This window comes from Salvelinus sp. IW2-2015, linkage group LG5, assembly GCF_002910315.2.
Source record: "Salvelinus sp. IW2-2015 linkage group LG5, ASM291031v2, whole genome shotgun sequence".
In the NCBI taxonomy this organism is placed as follows: Eukaryota; Metazoa; Chordata; class Actinopteri; order Salmoniformes; family Salmonidae; genus Salvelinus; species Salvelinus sp. IW2-2015.
The window spans coordinates 9,301,811-9,321,914 of NC_036844.1; the positions used below are offsets into that span (position 1 = coordinate 9,301,811).

Here is a 20,104-nt window from a genome sequence, read left to right on the forward strand (position 1 = left end):
TTTGATTTGTTTCACACTTTTTTTGTTACTACATGATTCCATTTGTGTTATTTCATAGCTGTGATGTCTAAAGTCTTAATCTACAATGTAGAAAATAGTAAAAATAAAGAAAAGCCCTTGAATGAGAAGGTGTGCCAACTTTTGGCTGGTACTGAATGTTTATATATATACACAGTTGAAGTCGGAAGTTGACATACACCTAGCCAAATACATTTAAACTCAGTTTTTCACAATTCCTGACATTTAATCATCGTAAAAATTCCGTGCCTTAGAATGTGAAATGTCACAATAATAGTAGAGAGAATKATTTATTTAAGCTTCTATTCAGCTTTCATCACATTCCCAGTGGGTCAGAAGTTTACATACACTCAATTAGTATTTGGTAGCATTGCCTTTAAATTGTTTAACTTGGGTCAAAGATTTTGGGTAGCCTTCCACAAGCTTCCCACAATAAATTGGGTGAATTTTGGCCCATTCCTCCTGACAGAGCTGGTGTAACTGAGTCAGGTTTGTAGGCCTCCTTGCTCGCACACGCTTTTACAGTTCTGCCCACAAACTTTCTATGGGATTGAGGTAAGGGCTTTGTGATGGCCACTCCAATACCTTGACTTTGTTCTACTTAAGCCATTTTGCCACAAGTTTGGAAGTATGCTTGGGGTCATTGTCCATTTGGAAGACCCCTTTGCAACCAAGCTTTAACTTCCTGACTGATGTCTTGAGATGTTGCTTCAATATATCCACATAATTTTCCTGCCTCATGATGCCATCTATTTTGTGAAGTGCACCAGTCCCTCCTGCAGCAAAGCACCCCCACACCATGATGCTGCCACCCCCGTGCTTCACGGTTGGGATGGTGTTCTTCGGCTTGCAAGCCTCCCCCTTTTTGCTCCAAACATAACGATGGTCATTATGGCCAAACAGTTCTATTTTTGTTTCATCAGACCAGAGGACATTTCTCCAAAAAGTACGATCTTTGTCCTCATGTGCAGTTGCAAACCGTAGTCTGGCTTTTTTATGGTGGTTTTGGAGCAGTGGCTTCTTCCTTGCTGAGCAGCCTTTCAGGTTATGTCGATATAGGACATGTTTTACTGTGGATATAGATACTTTTGTACCGGTTTCCTCCAGCATCTTCACAAGGTCCTTCGCTGTTGTTCTGGGATTGATTTGCACTTTTCACACCAAAGTACATTCATCTCTAGGAGACAGAACGCATCTCCTTCCTGAGTGCTATGACGGCTGCAAGGTCCCATGGTGTTTATACTTGCGTACTATTGTTTGTACAGATGAACGTGGTACCTTCAGGCGTTTGGAAATTGCTCCCAAGGATGAACCAGACTTGTGGAGGTCTACAATTTTTTTTCTGAGGTATTGGCTGATTTATTTTGATTTTCCCATGATGACAAGGAAAGAGGAACTGAGTTTGAAGGTAGGCCTTGAAATACATCCACAGGTACACCTCCAATTGACTCAAATTATGTAAATGAGCCTATCAGAAGCTTCTAAAGCCATGACATCCTTTTCTGGAATTTTCCAAGCTGTTTAAAAGCACAGTCAACTTAGTGTATGTAAACTTCTGACCCACTGGAATTCTGATACAGTGAATTATGAGTGAAATAATCTGTCTGTAAACAATTGTTGGAAAAATTACTTGTGTCATGCACAAAATAGATGTCGTAACCGACTTGGCAAAACTATAGTTTGTTGACAAGAAATTTGTGTAGTGATTGAAAAATGAGTTTTAATCACTCCAACCTAAGTGTATGTAAACTTCCGACTTCAACTGTATATACACTACTGTTAAAAAGTTTGGGGTCACTTAGAAATGTCCTTGTTTTTTAAAGAAAAGCAMATTTTTTGTCCAATAAAATAACAACAAATTGATCAGAAATACGGTGTAGACATTGTTAATGTTGTAAATGACTATTGTAGCTGGAAACGGATGATTTTTAATGAAATATCTACATAGGCATACAGAGGCCCATTATCAGCAACCATGCCTCCTGTGTTCCAATGGCAMGTTGTGTTTGCTAATCCAAGTTTATCATTTTAAAAGGCTAATTGATCATTAGAAAACCCTTTTGCAATTATGTTAGCACAGCTAAAAACAGTTGTCCTGATAAAGAAGCAATAAAACTGGCCTTCTTTAGACTAGTTGAGTTTTCTGAGCATCAGCATTTGTGAGTTCGATTATAGGCTCAAAGTGGCCAGAAACAAAGACCTTCCTTCTGAAACTCGTCAGTCTATTCTTGTTCTGAGAAATGAAGGCTATTCCATGCGAGAAATTGCCAAGAAACTGAAGATCTCATGCAACGCTGTGTACTACTCCCTTCACAGAACAGCGCAAACTGGCTCTAACCAGAATAGAAAGAGGAGTGGGAGGCCACGGTGCACAACTGAGCAAGAGGACAAGTACATTAGAGTGTCTAGTTTGAGAAACAGACGCCTCACAAGTCTTCAACTGGCAGCTTCATTAAAAAACACCAGTCTCAATATCAACAGTAAAGAGGCGACTCCGGGATGCTGGCCTTCTAGGCAGAGTTGCAAAGAAAAAGACATATCTCAGATTGGCCAATAAAAATAAAATATTAAGATGGGCAAAAGAACACACACTGGACAGAGGAACGGAGTCACCTCTTCACTGTTAACGTTGAGACTGGTGTTTTGCCAGCAAACTTTATAGTTGGCAGTTGACACAATGCATTCGGGCAGGTAGCGTTGTCTTGGCAGCCGCCAAACCCAGATTTGTCCGTCGGAAACCAGATAATTTATCACTCCAGAGAACGCATTTCAACTGCTCCAGAGTCCAATGGCGGTGAGCTTTACGCCACTCCAGCAGACGCTTGGCATTAAGCATGGTGATTTTAGGCTTGTGTGCGTGCGGCTGCTCGGCTATGGAAACCCATTTCATGAAGCTCCCGACGAACAGTTATTGTGCTGACGTTGCTTCCAGAGGCAGTTTGGAACTCGGTAGTGAGTGTTGCAACCGAGGACATACGATTTTTACGTTCGCTTCAGCACTTGGCAGTCCCGTTCTGTGAGCTTGTGTGGCCTACCACTTCGCAGCTGAGCCGTTGTTGCTCCTAGGTGTTTCCACTTCACAATAACAGCACTTACAATTGACCGGGGAAGCTCCAGCAGGGCAGAAATTTGACAACCTGACTTGTTGGAAAGGTGGCATACTATGACGGTGCCACGTTGAAGGTGAGCTCTTCAGTAAGGCCATTCTATTGCCAATGTTTGTATATAGAGATTGCATGGCTGTGTACTCAATTTTATACACATGTCAGCAATCGTTGTGACTTAAATAGCCGAATCCACTAATTTGAATGGGTGTCCACATACTTTTGTATATTTGTATATTTATTTATACAGTGAACAAAAATATAAACGCAAAATGCAACAATTTCATTGATTTTACTGAGTTACAGTTCATATGAGGAAGTCAATTGAAATAAATTCATTAGGCCCTAATCTATGGATTTCACATGATTGGGAATAAAGACATGCATCTGTTGGTCACAGATACCTTAAAAAAAGGTGCACAATGGGCCTCAGGATCTCGTCAATGTATCTTTGTGCATTCAAATTGCCATTGGTAAATGCAATTGTGTTCATTGTCCGTAGTTTATGCCCGCCCATACCATAACCCCACYGCCATCATGGGGCACTCTGTTCACAATGTTGACATCGGCAAACCGCTCGCCCACATGATGCCTTACGCACAATGTCTGCGGTTGTGAGGCCGGTTGGACGTACTGCCAAATTCTCTAAAACAACCTTGGTGGCGGCTTATGATAGATAAATTAACATTTATCTGTGTAATGATCATGCTGTTTTGTCAGCTTCTTGATATGCCACACCTGTCAGGTGGATGGATTATCTTGGCAAAGGAGAAATGCTCACTAACAGGGATGTAAACGAATTTGTGCACAAMATTTTTGACATTTTGTTTTGTGCGGATGGAAAATTTCTGGGATATTTTATTTCAGCTCATGAAACATTGGACAAACAATTTACATGTTGCATTTAGATTTTAGTTTCTGTGTGTGTGTGTTTGTGCCTCTCTCTCTCTATTATAATTTTTTGGGACATAAAATAAAAAAATGAAAGTGATGTTCATTTAGGAAATCTGTTACCAATTATTCCCACGCATAAATAGAGAMATATGTGATCGTATCCCAATGTAATCAAGGTTTGAAATTATTCTGTTTTTGTCAAATACTGTATCTGTTTGAGCTTCTTGCGGTCAATTTGCAGTGTACAAAGGATGTATAACTATGTTCAACTACGTTCAAGAAAAAATCGAATCGCGGCTGAATGTAATTTGGGACCCCTGGTTTATAGCATTTATTCGTTTTTTTGCGTTCAGTGCATTCACCTTTGAGTGTATGCATACATTTCAGAGTATATTTACTTTGAATTGTAAAGATTTACAAACACATGTTAATAAAATAGTATGCAAATATGCTACAGGTCTTGTCTGAATTTTGTGTGAATTGTTTTAGCCCTGAGCATTTATCCTTTAGCATGTAAACAACCTAATAACGTAATGGTCTTTTCAGATACATTTTTAAGGAACAAAGAACTAGCATACAAGTAAAGATAATGTTTATTGAAAAAGTTGCCAGCTAACTACATCAGACATTCCACAGCCATTTTCATGATTTCTACGCTCCCTTCTGATTTGCCAGAAATCGTCCCTATTTCCGGTTTGTGATCCAAACACTTCTCTGTTCTGAGCCGAAACAACTGTAGCTAGACTGATCGATAGACAACAACCATCATGGGTGAAATGGCAGAACTCACGGATAAATTCAGCTCATTCACAATGACTCAATTAAACGAGTTGCTTGAAGACGATGAAAAACTAAATGATATTGTCAAAGAAATGGACGAGGTAAGTTTCCATTGTGTTTTGCTAACGTTAGCTAATTATCCCTAGTAACGCTAACCAGAATCAAAACATCTAGCTAGCTGTGCACTTATGTATGTCGTCAGGCAGACCTGGCTTCATTCATAAATCCCTTCTGAATGCATTGAGCAAGCTCATCAACATCCACCTCTTTGCAGCACGGCTGAGAAACGTGCTCCTTGTACTGTACTCAACATTTGGCACCTGTGTTGTGGATGCTATTTCCATATTTCTATTGTCGAATCACTTTCGACAATAACCCTGTTTGTGTACATATAGCAGGTCACAAATGGTATTGCGGCATTGTCATCACGGCACAAATGCCATCTGATGCCCATTTTTACAGAAGTAATGGACCCACCCGCGTTTAGGAACTGAATAGATTTGAAGGGACCTGGTCCCTGATCTGTCTTATGGTACCTAATAGTGGTGGTATTTGCTTCATATTATATGCTAAGAAAACACACAAGACAACCGGTCATCAGTTCTCTGGAAGGTGCGACATCTGGGAAACGTTGGGAGAGGTTTTCCTATTGAGTAACCTAGGTGGAGCACACCTCTTTAGTCATCATTTTGACACATTTAGCACACAGASCACAGCAGGTTCATACGCAGATATATTATGACTATAAACACCTAAGGCTGGGCGGTATACCGGTATTGATGCACGGACCGGTTTGGGGTTTTACTTTGCCTTCTATACCTGTATTTGAATGTTTGGTTTGTTAAATGTGAAACGCGGTGTGTAACGTCCATTTGTATAGTTTACTTCGCTACTTGAGCCATCTATCTCCWCTCTCTATGCCGCTTTCCACACGGACCTAGCCAAGCCCCCTGTCACTCAAGGAGCGCATTTGACGTTCCTCAACCACGAGACACTTGCATTCAGTCTGCATGGTCAATGCAGCATATGCAACACTGTTGATGACAACGATGCAGTTGTCACTTTGCTTCTTAATATAAATATACTAGCGTTCTATAATTGCACTATCTTGTGTTTCTTACATCTGCAAACAGCTAGTTTGTCTTTTCTTAGAAAGTTGTTCCTAAAACTTGTTAGCCGCTAATGCTAATCGCCAGCTAGCTATTAAATGTACTGAGTCAGAKCWAGCGTAMTTAGCTATACAGCCTGATAATACCAGTGATTGTGTAGACCTAAATCAGCATGTTGTTTTTGCAACAGTGACTTCTAAATTAGAGGCAAACGCAAAGCAAGAATATGTTAGCTACATGAAGTASCTAAGAGAACACATTCAATAGGAGCCAAAAAAAACAATGTAGCCAAAGATTATAGGGTCCCCTATGAAACACCTCAACATATTTTTTCCTACCCTGTCACAATAACTCTTCCCTGGTATTTTCATTCGTTGTCATGTCAAACAACAATGTATTAAAAGTGCCCASCATTATATTCTAACTATATTTAGAATATACATTATATTCCGATGATTCTAACAGTTAACACAAGTGTTTTGCTCTAAATCACAAGTCAAATTGCAACATTTGGTTAAAAATAAGGCCCAGATTACTTGCCCATATCGTGCAGCCCTACGTGGCAGTGTGGAGATGATCTCAAAGGCAGAAATTAATGAAAATGATGACTTTTTGGGGGTTGAAGTTGAATTGAACAGTATAAAACAATCAGTATGGAGAAAGACCCATTGAAATCACTTAGAATGTATGTGTTGCCACCCTAGGGTCACGCACTACTCATAACACAAATTTAGAACTTTTATTATTAAAAATATAAAATAACGTCATATCGTCATTTATTTTTTATTTTTTTTATACAGTGCTATAATATTTTGGCCATATCGCCCAGCCCTATAAACACCTCTCACAGCCTGTTGACATCTGGTTAAATAAGATATACTTTATTAGTCCGTGCAAGATGGACATTTATCTTCTTTTATCCAACGCCACCGATATACACACATTAGGTTGGAGAAGCTGGAGCAGAGGATGGATGTCAGTGTTTTCAAAAACTGTGTACAGCATTCTGACACTATGTTGTTCATCATCTCTCCATCCCTAGCTAGCCTTGTGTAGTGTAGGTTTTGGGAAATCTGGCTTCTGGCTTCTTCATTTTCTGTATTTGTATATCCAGTAGATACGTACAGTACCAGTCAACTTTGGACACACCGACTCAATCAAGGGGTTTTCTTTATTTTCTACATTGTAGAATAATAGTGAAGACATCAAAACTATGAAATAACACATATGGAAGCACGTAGTAACCAAAAAAGTGTTAAACAAATAAAAATGTATTTTATATTATTCAAAGTAGCCACCCTTTACCTTGTTGACAGCTTTGCACACGCTTGGCATTCTCTCAACCAGCTTCATGAGGAATGCTTTTCCAACAGTCTTAAAGGAGTTCCCACATATGCTGAGCACTTGTTGACTGCTTTTCCTTCACCGTCTTCTGTATCTACCTTGTCACAACACAACTGATTGGCTCAAACGCATTAAGAAGGAAGGAAATTGCACAAATGAACTTTTAACCTCTCTTGGGTACGTGAGATGTTAGCGTCCCACCTCTTCAACAGCCAGTGAAACTGCTGGGCGCCAAATTCAAATACAGAAATACTCATTATGAAAATTCAGAAAACAAAACATATTTTACATAGGTTTAAAGATTAACTTCTTGTGAATCCAACCACGGTGTCAGATTTAAAAAATGCTTTACGGCGAAAGCATACCTTACGATTATTTGAGAACATAGCCCACTAGACAAATCATTACAAACAGTAACCAGCCAAGTAGAAGAGTTACACAAGTCAGAAATAGAGAGAAAATGTATCCCTTTGATGATCTTCATATGGTTGCACTCAGCAGACATTAATTTACTCAATAAATGTTCCTTTTGTTCGATAAAGTCTCTTTATAACCAAAAACCTCAGTTTTGTTCCCTTCGTTTTCTTCAGTAATCTGCAGGCTCAAACGCAGTCAAAACAGGCAGACAAAAAAATCTAAATTGTATCTGTAAAGTTCATATAAACATGTCAAATTATGTTTATATTCAACCCTCGGGTTGTTTTTAGCCTAAATAATCGATATTTCAACCTGACAATAACGTCGTCAATTTAAAAGGTAAACAAGAAAGGCACTCTCTCGGTCTCGCGCATGAAAAAGCTCTGTGACACTTTAGGGTCCACTCATTCAGACTGCTCTTACTTCAACATTTTTCAGAATACAAGCCTGAAATCACTTCTAAAGACTGTTGACATCTAGTGGAAGGCATAGAAACTGCAATTTGAGTCCTAAGTCAATGGATACTGTAATGGCATTGAATAGAAAACTACAAAACCAACAAAAAAACTACTTCCTGAATGGATTTTTCTCAGGTTTTCGCCTGCCAAATCAGTTCTGTTATACTCAGACACTATTTTAACAGTTTTGGATACTTTAGAGTGTTTTCTATCCAAATCTACCAGTTATATGCATATCATATCTTCTGGGCCCGAGAAGCAGGCAGTTGAATTTGGACATGCATTTCATCCAAAATTCCGAATGCTGCCCCCTACCCTAGAGAAGTTAACAAGGCGCACCTGTTAATTGAAATGCATTCCACGTGACTACTTCATGAAGCTGGTTGAGAGAATGCCAAGAGTGTGCAAAGCTGTCATCAAGGCAAAGGGTGGCTACTTTTGAAGAATCTCAAATATAAAATATATTTTGATGTGTTTAACACTTTTTTGGTTACTACATGATTTCATGTGTTATTTCATAGTTTTTATGTCTTCACTATTATTCTACAACGAAGAAAATAGTACAAATAAAGAAAAAAAACAGAAACGATTAGGTGTGTCCAAACTTTGGACCGGTACTGTATGTGGCTGAATCGAGACTCCCCACCATGACGCTGGTGGAGATGCTAGTCCTTACCCACCAATGTGGAAATAGCTTTACGCAAACAACCTGTGAGCAGAGATGCAAATCTGTGGTTGTGGCTGCCTCTACGGCTGGAAGGCTGTCTAGTGCCTGCTACTCTGGCTTCATGGCAGCATACTATCCCAACCATGTTATTAATGATTGAATTATAGCTTACTTCATTAGTACTGATATCTTTATAATCCCCTTCACCAAAACCTACACGCAGATTATAAATCCCTGTAATAGACACACGAGTCGTAGGCTACTATATCTGCATTGTATCACTGTAGAAAGCAGAGCTCTGATCGCTCTGAGGGCAGTGAAATCAATACAGGACAAACACAGTCAAACACAGTTTAAACACTGTCAATGATAGCCTGCTGAACTCTATAGTGAGCCGGTGCAGGGCTGTGGCCATGTAGGGCTAAAACACAGCACTCAATAAAGGTATGGAGTAATCAGTGTCCTCCATAAGAATAGACTCATATTTAACCTCCAGCGGTTAGGCTCTAAGCTGGCTTGTCCCTGACCTATAGGTCTACATACCACGGTGTGGAGGTCTGGCTGGGTGAATTTCTCTCTGTCTGCATGTATTGTGTTTAGTGCTACTGACCCCACCTTCCCTCTGTCTCCTTATCTCCCTTTTACCTCTCTCCCTGTGTGTACGGTGTGTGTGTTTATGTCTATGTCACTGTGTGTGTTATAGATGCGTGAGGTGCAGCAGGTGAAGGAGCTGACCCTGGGCAGTAACATCAGCCTGGCTGAACAGAACCTCCAGCTGCAGCCAAGACTGGACCTGCAGAAGAACCAGCTCACCGCACGCTACCGCCACCTACAGGAGCTCTACGACAACTACCAGCTACGCAAGTCCACACTCGGTAAGAGCCTTAGTAACTAGTGCACACTTGGTAAGAGCCCTAGCTAGTCCACGCTTGGTAAGAGCTTTAGCTAGTGCACGCTAGATAAGAACGCTAGCAAGTCCACATTCGATAAGAGCCCTAGCTAGTCCACATTTCTAAGTCCACAGTATCTGTCACTACATCTCAGTCCGTGCACTCTTGCTCTCTGAAAGACTAGTCTTTCTCTCTCTGTGTCTGTGTTGGTAGCTGACTGTTTTCCACCACCTACATGTCTGCCTGGTCTAGCCAGTTCAGTCAGTTGTCGTTCCAAGATACTGATCCTCTGTCCTTCGGGTTGTCACATGGCCACGATAGAAAGGAGGGAAGCACTCAGCCTTTCTAATATGGCTGTGACGATACCAGTATCGCAATGTTTTTTTTCCCCATGTCAAAAATTCAAACACGAAGCATGTCAAACTCTTTGGTCTTTTAAAAACCTGCTGTATGTAAAATATTGTGTGATTATATAGTTTCGAAAATAAATAAATGTGACTCTGGATGACAACATAATTATTTTTGTTTCCAACATTAGGGCTGTTTTCCTAAAGAAGTTAAATCCGCTTCATGTTTTGTTTCCTTTCCACAGTACTAACAAGTTACGCGATCGTCCCGGCCCTACTTTTTAACCACAGTTTCCACCACCAACCTAAGCCCTAACATTAAACCCTAAATCAAGAACAGATATCTAATGTGCTTGATCTTCAATACATTTTCTTTGTCCTCTCTAGCATGGCCATCTAGTGATCACTGTGTCAGTCAGCTGTTACCTGATACCCCTAGCTTTCCTGTACTCAATGCTGCTTTGTGTCCTTTGAATGGCCCAGCCAGCCAGCTACTGTAGTCCCATCACATTACAGCCCTGCCCCAGAAATCAGGTCACGACTTAGATTCAGGACAGTKATTCACTGTGTGGTGATCAGTGTTTGTTTTTAGTGTTTTTTTAACTGTTTCTCGCTCTCTCTCAGACCCTGGTTCAGAGAACAGTTCTCTGGACATTCTGCTGGCTCTGCTGCAAGCTGAGGGAGCCAAGATAGAGGAAGAGACTGAGGTGAGAGACACACAATAATACACTCAACAACTACACTTATGCTACAATACGCTCTCACAACTACATACGAACACAGATCAATACAGTCATGTACACACTCGGGGGTGAAAGTAGAATTCATTTCTTCCCGGTACAGGATCTCCTATATTTGCACGTGCACCAAAAAAAAAAWTATGGGCCTAATCATAGAATTACATATTTTATTTCATTTGTATTTTTATTTCACCTTTATTTAACCAGGTAGGCCAGTTGAGAACAAGTTTTCATTTACAACTGCGACCTGGCCAAGATGAAGCAAAGCAGTGYGACAAAAACAACAGAGTTACACATGGGATAAACAAACSTACAGTCAATAACACAATAGAAATATACAGTGTGTGCAAATGAAGTAAGGAGGTAAAGCAATAAATAGGTCAATAGTGGCAAACTAATTACAATTTAGCAATTGACACTGGAGTGATAGATGTGGGATGAGGATGTGCAAGTAGAAATACTGGTGTGCAAAAGAGCAGAAAAAATTTAATAAATATGGGGATGAGATAGGTAGTTGGTTGGGCTATTTACAGATGGGCTGTGTACAGCTGCAGCGATCGGTAAGCTGCTCTGACAGCTGATATAAAATCCATATTAATTCAATAGGATCTCTGTGGGCCTTGTCATAAAGACTTGTCATTTACCTTTTATTGGGGCATAAACACAACCAGTCAYGTTTTTTATCTGATTGTCAAACAATCACTTCAAAGGGCTTTACTAGGCTACATGCCCAATTGTTTTCAATTCTATTTGCATTTTTCATGCCTCAGACATGCGGTAATGATAAAAAAGGAGTGTAAAGCCTACAGTTTTCTTGACATTTTGTTTTAATTATTGGTTTAATTATAGGTTCATGTTTTACCAGTACGGCATACCCTCACTATTTATTTTGCCCGGTTACCGTACAGCCTTACTTTCACCCCTGCTACACGTACAATAATACGTGTGTATGCTTGTGCCGTCTCTGTGTAGAACATGGCAGACTCGTTCCTGGATGGAGAGCTGCCTCTCGACTGCTTTATCGACGACTACCAGCGGAGGCGCCATCTCGCTCATCTGCGCCGCGTCAAGATTGACAAACTCAGAGAGCTGGCGCTGAAGGGTCTCACTCGGCCCCCCCAGATTCCCTCCCAGCCCAGCCGACCCCAGGACCTCCCCTCTACCAATGGGGCCCCCTCCCCCCAATCCACGCGAGCTGCCCCTTCTCCCTCCCCTCAGCACAGCGGCCTACCCTATCCAGTCGCCCCCTATCCCCCAATGCCTTTCCCCAGCTGCCCTTACATGCCCCAGCCCTACCTTCAAACCCCCCAGCAACACCCCATCTCCCCCTCTCCACACCTGCCCCCCAGGACTGGCTTCATCATGCAGTGAGGCAGTGTCCRTCTCCATAGATACGCCATGGATGACCTTCCCTACCTTTTGACCTGTGACTGTGGCACACTGGAGGGTTGGTGACCTAACCAATTACAGCCCCTCTGTCAGTAACACTGAGGGAAACCTCCTCTGACCAGCTTCTCAGACGGAMTCTGTCCAGTGACTACAGCCTGGACGGTACATTAGGGGTTGGTTCTCTTTTAGTTGTTTTATTCCAAGACTAACTTTCTGATTTAATCTTCTGAACACATAGCTAAACCTAACCATCTGTCTGGTAGATATGCTGTGTATATCAGCTATGGTAACTTGCAGTATAGATGAGTTTTTGTAAGCTAAAGGTCCCTCTCCTTGACTGAAGGGTGTGTGGGGGTTACATGCGTGCGCACAGAGGTTGGTATCATAACATAGTTAGCTCAAAAGTKCCTATGCTTCTAAAAGGTGTCCTGTATGGTCAAATAGAGCTGGTCCATCAACAATGAACAGAATTATACAACAAATAGTACATTTATTTAAATTCAAAATGCACTGCATGGCAGCATAACTAATTGATGAGTCTTGCTTTCAAAATTCATTGCTGGTTGGGAGGATGTGAGTTCAGGTGCAAAAAGGTCTTACACAAGCCTAGGAATGTACTGTGTTCTTTTGAGAGATTCATATCCACCCCAAATGTGTGGTTTTGTATACTGGTATACGAGGGAGTTCTCCCAACTGGAATTGATGTTGGTCCAGGGTAGGGAGTGTTTGTATGCCTAAGTAATTGTTTCCCTGATGGGCTGTGTGCWCGCCAGCCAGGCTACAATCAGTGATTGATCCTATTCAATTATTTTAATAACTTATTCTATGCACTACACCCACTAGTGGGGAAGAGATTACACCTAGCTGTATCTCTAGTGGGTTCTCCCCGGTTGCACTTACAGAACAGCTCACCTCAAGTAAAGAAAGCATATGGGGGTTCAAATATGAAATGTGTAGAAATATATAAAGCCCCCCCCCAGTATGATACACCCGTTTTATACTCCATTAGGAACTAACTAATGCTAGACTAGCAGACTGGTWGACTTGCTCACTTTCCATAATAATCAATAAACTTTTTGTAATTGATACRGTGTGGTCTGTTTGTCATCAACTTGGTACAAAAGATACTGCCATATTTTCCTGCTGACTTGAAAGGGTTTGAAATGATCATTCAGGACAAAGCCACAGGAGAAGACCAAAGAACTTTTATTAAAATTGACAGTAAAACATTGGTCTATAAGTAGGTCAGGGTTTAGTACTCCTCTCCTTCCTCAGCCTCTCCCTCCACTGAATCCACTCCCACTTCCTCGTAGTCCTTCTCCAGGGCAGCCAGATCTTCTCTGGCCTCAGAGAACTCCCCCTCCTCCATACCYTCTCCCACATACCAGTGCACAAAGGCACGCTTGGCGTACATCAGATCAAACTTGTGGTCGAGCCGAGCCCAGGCCTCAGCGATGGCTGTGGTGTTGCTCAACATGCAAACGGCTCTCTGGACCTTGGCAAGATCTCCACCTGGCACCACCGTGGGTGGCTGGTAGTTGATACCTACCTGCAGGGCACAAGAAAAAAAGGGGGGAAAGTATAATAATCCGACTGACCAATTGTACTTGAAAAGGTTTAGGAACATAGATCATTGTGAATGAATAAACCATTGCTTGTTTACCTTGAAGCCGGTGGGGCACCAGTCGACAAACTGGATAGTGCGTTTGGTCTTGATGGTGGCGATGGCAGCATTGACATCCTTGGGCACCACATCCCCACGATACAGCATGCAGCAGGCCATGTACTTGCCATGGCGAGGGTCACACTTCACCATCTGGTTGGCTGGCTCGAAGCAAGCGTTGGTGATCTCTGCCACAGAAAGCATCTCGTGGTAGGCCTTCTCAGCAGARATGAYGGGTGCGTAGGTGACCAGGGGGAAGTGGATACGGGGGTATGGCACCAGGTTGGTCTGGAACTCAGTCAGGTCCACGTTGAGGGCTCCATCGAAACGCAGCGAAGCTGTGATGGAGGAGACGATCTGGCCAATGAGCCTGTTGAGGTTAGTATAAGTGGGGCGCTCAATGTCCAGGTTACGACTGCAAATGTCGTAGATGGCCTCGTTGTCGACCATGAAGGCACAGTCTGAGTGTTCCAGGGTGGTGTGGGTGGTCAGGATAGAATTGTAGGGCTCCACTACTGCTGTGGACACCTGAACACATACACAAGAGGTAGAAYAGTCATCTGGTGTCACGTTTTGATAATAAACATCTCCATATTGAAGAAAAGTATTGAGTACAGGACAATTAAGGCCAATATGATTTTGCTAATGTAGAAATCTACCAAATATTAATGTGAGCAATGTGAGTAAATTAAACCACTGACATACCTGAGGTGAAGGGTAAATAGCAAACTCCAGTTTGGACTTTTTGCCGTAGTCCACTGACAGTCTCTCCATGAGCAGAGAAGCAAAGCCGGARCCGGTTCCACCACCAAAGCTGTGGAAGATCAGGAAGCCCTGAAGCCCAGTGCACTGGTCCGACTGGGGTGAGAAACAGACAGGCCTCACAGGTTTAACACCCGCCGCAGGTAGATTTTTGGCATTTGTGGCCAAGATGGCTTTCACCAGCCACAYTGGCAGGTGGTCAAGGGCTCCACAGTGCAAGCATTTCACTAGCATTTGAATTCATACTTTTCATTCAAATCCATATGGTTTGGTTTTAATACTTAAGCCAATTGGAAGGTCCAGGTAGTCACAAAAATAGATGGGTTTTAGTTAAAATTGTGATTTTAATGAATGGAGCGAATTTGGAGCAGGTTTTTTGTGTGTGAGCGTGGAGCGGAYTTTAGCAGTGGTAGAAAAGGACATGGAGTACTGAGAGGAGCCGTAGTTAAGGCCATTTTCAAATCACGCTCATTTCTCTGCTCACATACTCTTGACAGGCACAAACATGGCCTGAGCCGCACTACCACGGTAACCTACTGCCCTTAAAGGGTCAGGTGAAATTAAGTCTCCTCTGTGATATTTTGGTTAAGACACACATTACGTCTTACTAGTAATACATGTATTGTTGTAGAAACATTACAAAGTATGCTCATCTGTTTTCAGGAGTAAACAGCCGCTGTCACGGCTTTTGAGTCATGTTGGCTTGCAGTGATGACGCAAATAAAATGATGCATTCAGTTGTACAATCCACTTTGTATCCCACCCTTACCCTGTTCTTTTCTTGTTTTTAATCTGCGAGAGAAGCGCTACACCTGGTGGAGAGAGGCTATACGACACAGAATGAGTTGTAATTATGCGTGCTGTACGTTACGTCATGGCACGTCACATTTTAACGTACAGCGTCAGAGGGGTCCGTTTTTTCAACTTTTCCCCAATACTACCGGGTCATCGCAATCAACGCTTGAATAGTAACGTAGTTCCCGCCCAAGATTGACGCACAACAGTCCCACTAGTATTCAATGCAGCCTCGTTTGCGCAAATTTGTATGGAATGTGGTTAGTCAATAGTACATTTCTCAACTTGAGCGCACACGTTCTCCTCGTAAAATGGATAATCATAGAGCTATGCAATACAATAAGYTAACGTTAGTCCATTTGTTCCCCAAAAATAAAACGCTGCTGTACAACTATCGTAGCTAGCTTACACAACTAGGAGTTGAAAGCACATGGCTTCAGATCAGGGTAACAAAATGACTGCTAACGTTACTAACCAGCTTGCGAACTCGGTCCAGCACCAGGTCGACGATCTCCTTGCCAATTGTGTAGTGGCCTCGGGCGAAGTTGTTGGCGGCATCCTCTTTACCRGTGATGAGCTGCTCCGGATGAAACAACTGACGGTATGTTCCGGTGCGAACCTCATCTACGAAAACAGTTCAGGCTCGATTTCTTAAACGGGCCTTTTTATACAAGTTACATTCACAAGCTAACGTTACCTAGATTAACATCTGTATACCAACTTTATGTTCGTCCTTTACCAACAACAGTTGGTTCGAGGTCCACAAACACAGCACGGGGGACATGTTTTCCCGCTCCGGTCTCGCTGAAGAAGGTGTTGCATGAGTCATCCCCTCCGCCGACGGCTTTGTTACTGGGCATCTGCCCATCGGGCTGGATCCCATGTTCCAAGCAGTACAGTTCCCAGCAGGCATTCCCGATCTGCACACCGGCCTGACCAACGTGGATAGAGATGCACTCCCGCTGTGGGTAGAAATGAAATCATTATATTGACTGGCTAATTAATGTTAGCTAAAACAAGGGAATTCAGCTAACGTTAGCTAGACCAAAATGAGTTCGTCCGTTGAGCTAGCCACCGCCACTAAAGTTACACTCGACATAAAACGTACCATTTCGGTTCTAGAAAGTATGACCTGCAGTTATTATGGTTTGTTAAGAAACGTAGGTCTTGACTATGTAATTTCAAGCGGTCAACTGCCCAATTGTTTTGAAAAATACGTCGATTCACGATCATATATACCCCAGAATGAGCCCCGCCTTTGTTTCAACCCGATTGGTTGTGTCTGTTTCTTTCTGTGTGACGTGCTCYGTTCACATCATGCAAAGTTCGAAGAATTTCGTTACGCCCAACGTCTTCACSGAGCCCGGCTAATGAACAGACAAAACATATTCCGCGTTCAAAACAACTGGGAACTCGGAAAAATACGACGTCAGTGATCTTCWGGTTGGAAATAATTGGAATTCCGAGTTGAATGACCCTTCAAATCGATTTCCCATGTAGAGCTTGCTTTTTTCCGAATTCCCAATTGTTTTGAACGCGGCATAAATATATTTCAACGCAAAATGGAGGAGTCTCTTGTCAGAGATCGCATTTATTTTGCGCGATTGCAAAATATGATCCTGTCATTCGAGTCAGGATAATTATGTTGTTTCAGGTGATATTAAAACATGTCTTGTTTAGTTACGTTTTCGTCAACTTGTTTCTCTAACTTTATTGCAGATCAAGCTACTGCAGCGCTAGTTTATGCTTCATCTGGAAATGTGGCCCTGTACAGAGGTTGTGATGCAATTGCAGAGGCCAAATCGCCTTGCTCCTCCCATATTTTGCAATTTATAACAATGCGAGGGCTCTGTATAGCACCGCATTGACATGATTGTTGACAACAGACATGATGGAGAACTTTAAAGCAAGGCTATCAGAACAAGGTCACAAATTAAAAAAATATATACATATTTATGGTACCTCATGTAGGGATTTCAAAGACGCGAAAATTAGTTGAACTACTGGAAAGAGATCAATGGAATGCAAGGACTCTGGATTGGCGCACATTCAACAAATCTGATCTAGGAAAGTGGGTTTTTGTCAAATCCATAATTATTTAGGTATTTTAACAGTCCCAGAATGTGGTTACTAAAATCCGATTTGGATATATTTGGCTGGTTTCGTTGCATAACATTTGGAAGCTGTCCCTTTTCAGGTTAAGAAATGTGACTGCTAAATGCTAACTCCCATTCGTATAAGCTGGTAGCATAKCTAGCATATAGAAATCGGTGGTGGTAGTCAAAGTCGTTTTTAACTGTAATGCAGTTGATTGATGACGATGACGTCAACATGTATTGGGGTTGACATCCATACAAGCATTATTCTCCAATTTATACCTCAACAGAGTGAAATACACATAAACAAAAGCCTAAATGTAGGCACATTTTGCTGGGGGTCAATTGGGGGATTCGGGAACTAAGGTAAAGACAGTTTCAGGTTGGATATTTGCGCTTTCAAACCTCAATAGCTTTCAAACCACTTGTGCCACAGACTCCGAAAAAGTGTCATGATGTTGGAAAAATTGTGCACAACATTGCGCAGTTCTTATTTTCACGATTTGGACCTTAATTCGATTTGCAACGCTAATAAACATGTGGAAATGTGAGCAACATTTTGTATTCCTAGTTTAATTAGGGAGTGTAAACGAAGTCCAAACTTTTTTAAACATTTGAATTGCAATAGCTCCTTGGTCATGTGACCTACGGACTTCAAACAAGGTTCAGAATGTACACTCAGTGGCCTTACACATTGCACACCCTTTCGTTTGTCCATTTTCATCTCACACGTTTTTACATGGATTTTTAAACTTTCAAATTTCAATAGCTCTTTGTTCATGTGACCTACTGACCTCAAACAAGGTTCAGAATGTACAATCAGTGGGCCTACACATGCACACCCTTTAGTTTGTCAATTTTCATCTCACACAATTTTACATGAATTTTGTAAACATTCTAATTTCAATGGCTCTTTGGTCACTCAAACACCTATTCACTTGAGCCTTTTCCCTGGGGCCTTCCTGACCTCCAGGCAGGCCCCCATTGACCTGGTGACCTCTGACTCCTGGCCTCTAGGCCTACACTCCCTGCCCGCCTGCCTGCCCTCTCCCTGGGCCTGAGAGTGTATAGCTACTCCCTGGAATTACTAAGACGTCTATAGTCCCGCTGTCAGGAACCACGTGCACAGAGCCTGTTACGGGTTACCAGGTGCACGTGGTTCCTGACAGCGGRAATTTGAAACAGGCTCTGTGAATCTGGTAACCCGAAACAGGCTCTGTGCTCCTGGTGACCTGCCTGCTTTTTTCTGCTCACAGTCTAAGCTTTCTCACAGCTGCTCCAGGGCCTCTTGGGTTGAGGAGTCATTCTCTTCAAACCTAATCGCAAACAAATAAAAAGAATAAAACAAATAAACATGATGTTCCCACACAATTGGGGGGGGGGACTTCATGTCAGGTAAGCAGCCTCAAAGTCTACCCTCACCAACTTACCGGACTGACTAAGTTCTGAATAACCCTTGCTGTTCTCTGATCCTGCGTCCAAGTCTTATTGGGGCTCTTTCTGGTGGCTCTGTCTTGACTCTTTAGTGCATTTTTTCAGTTCTTTCTCTGGCTTGCCTGAAAAACACAAAAAGATGGCACATGCATAAGGATAACAACAAATCCACATATTAGCAAGTAACGACATTACAGCGTTCCCCTTGCTTTACGAAAGCAGCCAATCTACCGTCACCAACTTACCGGACTGAGTGAGTTCTGAACAACCCTCGCTGATCCTGCTTCGAAGTCTTCTTGAGTCTTCATCTGTATCCAAGTCCATCTGATCCAAAGACTTGCCTTAGTATGCATGTGGTCCCTTTTCTATTGCTAGCTATCAGCAATTTGTTAACTTTGGCAAGCTGCATGGTATTCTCAGATAGCCTATAATATTCATGGGGGACGCGAATATCATGACCCATAAACTTAGCGACTTGGTCCATTTTGTGATCTTGTAAATTCATCATCTGTTTTCTACGTTTAGTTGACCAGAGGCGCTCGGGATATTCCGCTCCGCAGATAGAGGTAAAGTGCCGTAGGCAGTCAGATCCCCTGATGGGTGTGTTGGACGACAGTATGGCAAAGAGGGTTTTCTTTGGGAACTCCCACCTGGCTCCTATGTAGTATGAGGATGTCAATAGATGATGCTGTACGGTCTGTGAGAAGAACAGGAACTTTTGTTGTTGTTGATAGTTGTTGTATTGCATCATCTTCCACACCCCTGAGATGAGTATGAAGTTTATTTTCATCTTCTTTAAGGGGAATGAAGTCATCTTTGTTCCACTTAGCTCGTTTAAGAGTATTACGTACACCTCTTGATACAGACGTGTTTCAGCTTGTGTTAGGATTTATATTTATGCACTATAGCCCGCTACCATATTGTATGAAGATGAATATTGTTTTGTTACATCTGCATTGTTTGTGTGTGTGTGTATGTGTGTAAAGACTGAGCAACATAGAGTGACATGCTATAAAAGCTGTGGTCAATCTGGAGAGGGGAGGGGTGCATATCTCTAGGCCAACCAGGGAGGGTAGAATACTGGACAATACCATAAAAGGAACTGTTTGAGTGTAGCATCTGGGGAGCAGCACAAGACAGATCTAATCTACCCAAAGACCAGATGCGGACACCTGAGAGCACCAAGAGACTGGGACC

At 42.2% G+C, this 20,104-nt stretch overlaps 2 protein-coding genes across 2 annotated transcripts; one reads left to right on the plus strand and one right to left on the minus strand.

The window, feature by feature from the left end:
• The first annotated feature begins 4,709 nt into the window (after positions 1-4,709).
• Positions 4,710-13,243, plus strand: LOC111963871 (vacuolar protein sorting-associated protein 37B). Its single transcript, XM_023987433.2, has 4 exons — positions 4,710-4,897; positions 9,495-9,666; positions 10,653-10,735; positions 11,741-13,243. The coding sequence occupies exons 1-4, from the start codon at positions 4,784-4,786 to the stop codon at positions 12,137-12,139; spliced, it is 768 nt and encodes a 255-aa protein (XP_023843201.1). The 5' UTR covers positions 4,710-4,783; the 3' UTR covers positions 12,140-13,243.
• Positions 13,244-13,342: 99 nt separating this feature from the next.
• On the minus strand, positions 13,343-16,618 carry LOC111963868 (tubulin alpha chain, testis-specific). Its single transcript, XM_023987429.2, has 6 exons — positions 16,486-16,618; positions 16,117-16,339; positions 15,853-16,001; positions 14,526-14,678; positions 13,821-14,348; positions 13,343-13,706 (listed from the first exon to the last, which is right to left on the minus strand). Exons 1-6 carry the CDS (start codon positions 16,486-16,488, stop codon positions 13,410-13,412), a joined length of 1,353 nt encoding a protein of 450 aa, XP_023843197.1. The 5' UTR covers positions 16,489-16,618; the 3' UTR covers positions 13,343-13,409.
• Between the last annotated feature and the right edge of the window lie 3,486 nt (positions 16,619-20,104).

Excerpts from the sequence above, each read along its gene's own strand:
- LOC111963871 (XM_023987433.2), top strand. The coding sequence starts at position 4,784 with ATGGGTGAAATGGCAGAACTCACGGATAAATTCAGCTCATTCACAATG. Across the intron at positions 9,667-10,652 it reads GCTACGCAAGTCCACACTCG|ACCCTGGTTCAGAGAACAGT; the intron begins GTAAGAGCCTTA and ends GCTCTCTCTCAG. Across the intron at positions 10,736-11,740 it reads AGATAGAGGAAGAGACTGAG|AACATGGCAGACTCGTTCCT; the intron begins GTGAGAGACACA and ends GTCTCTGTGTAG.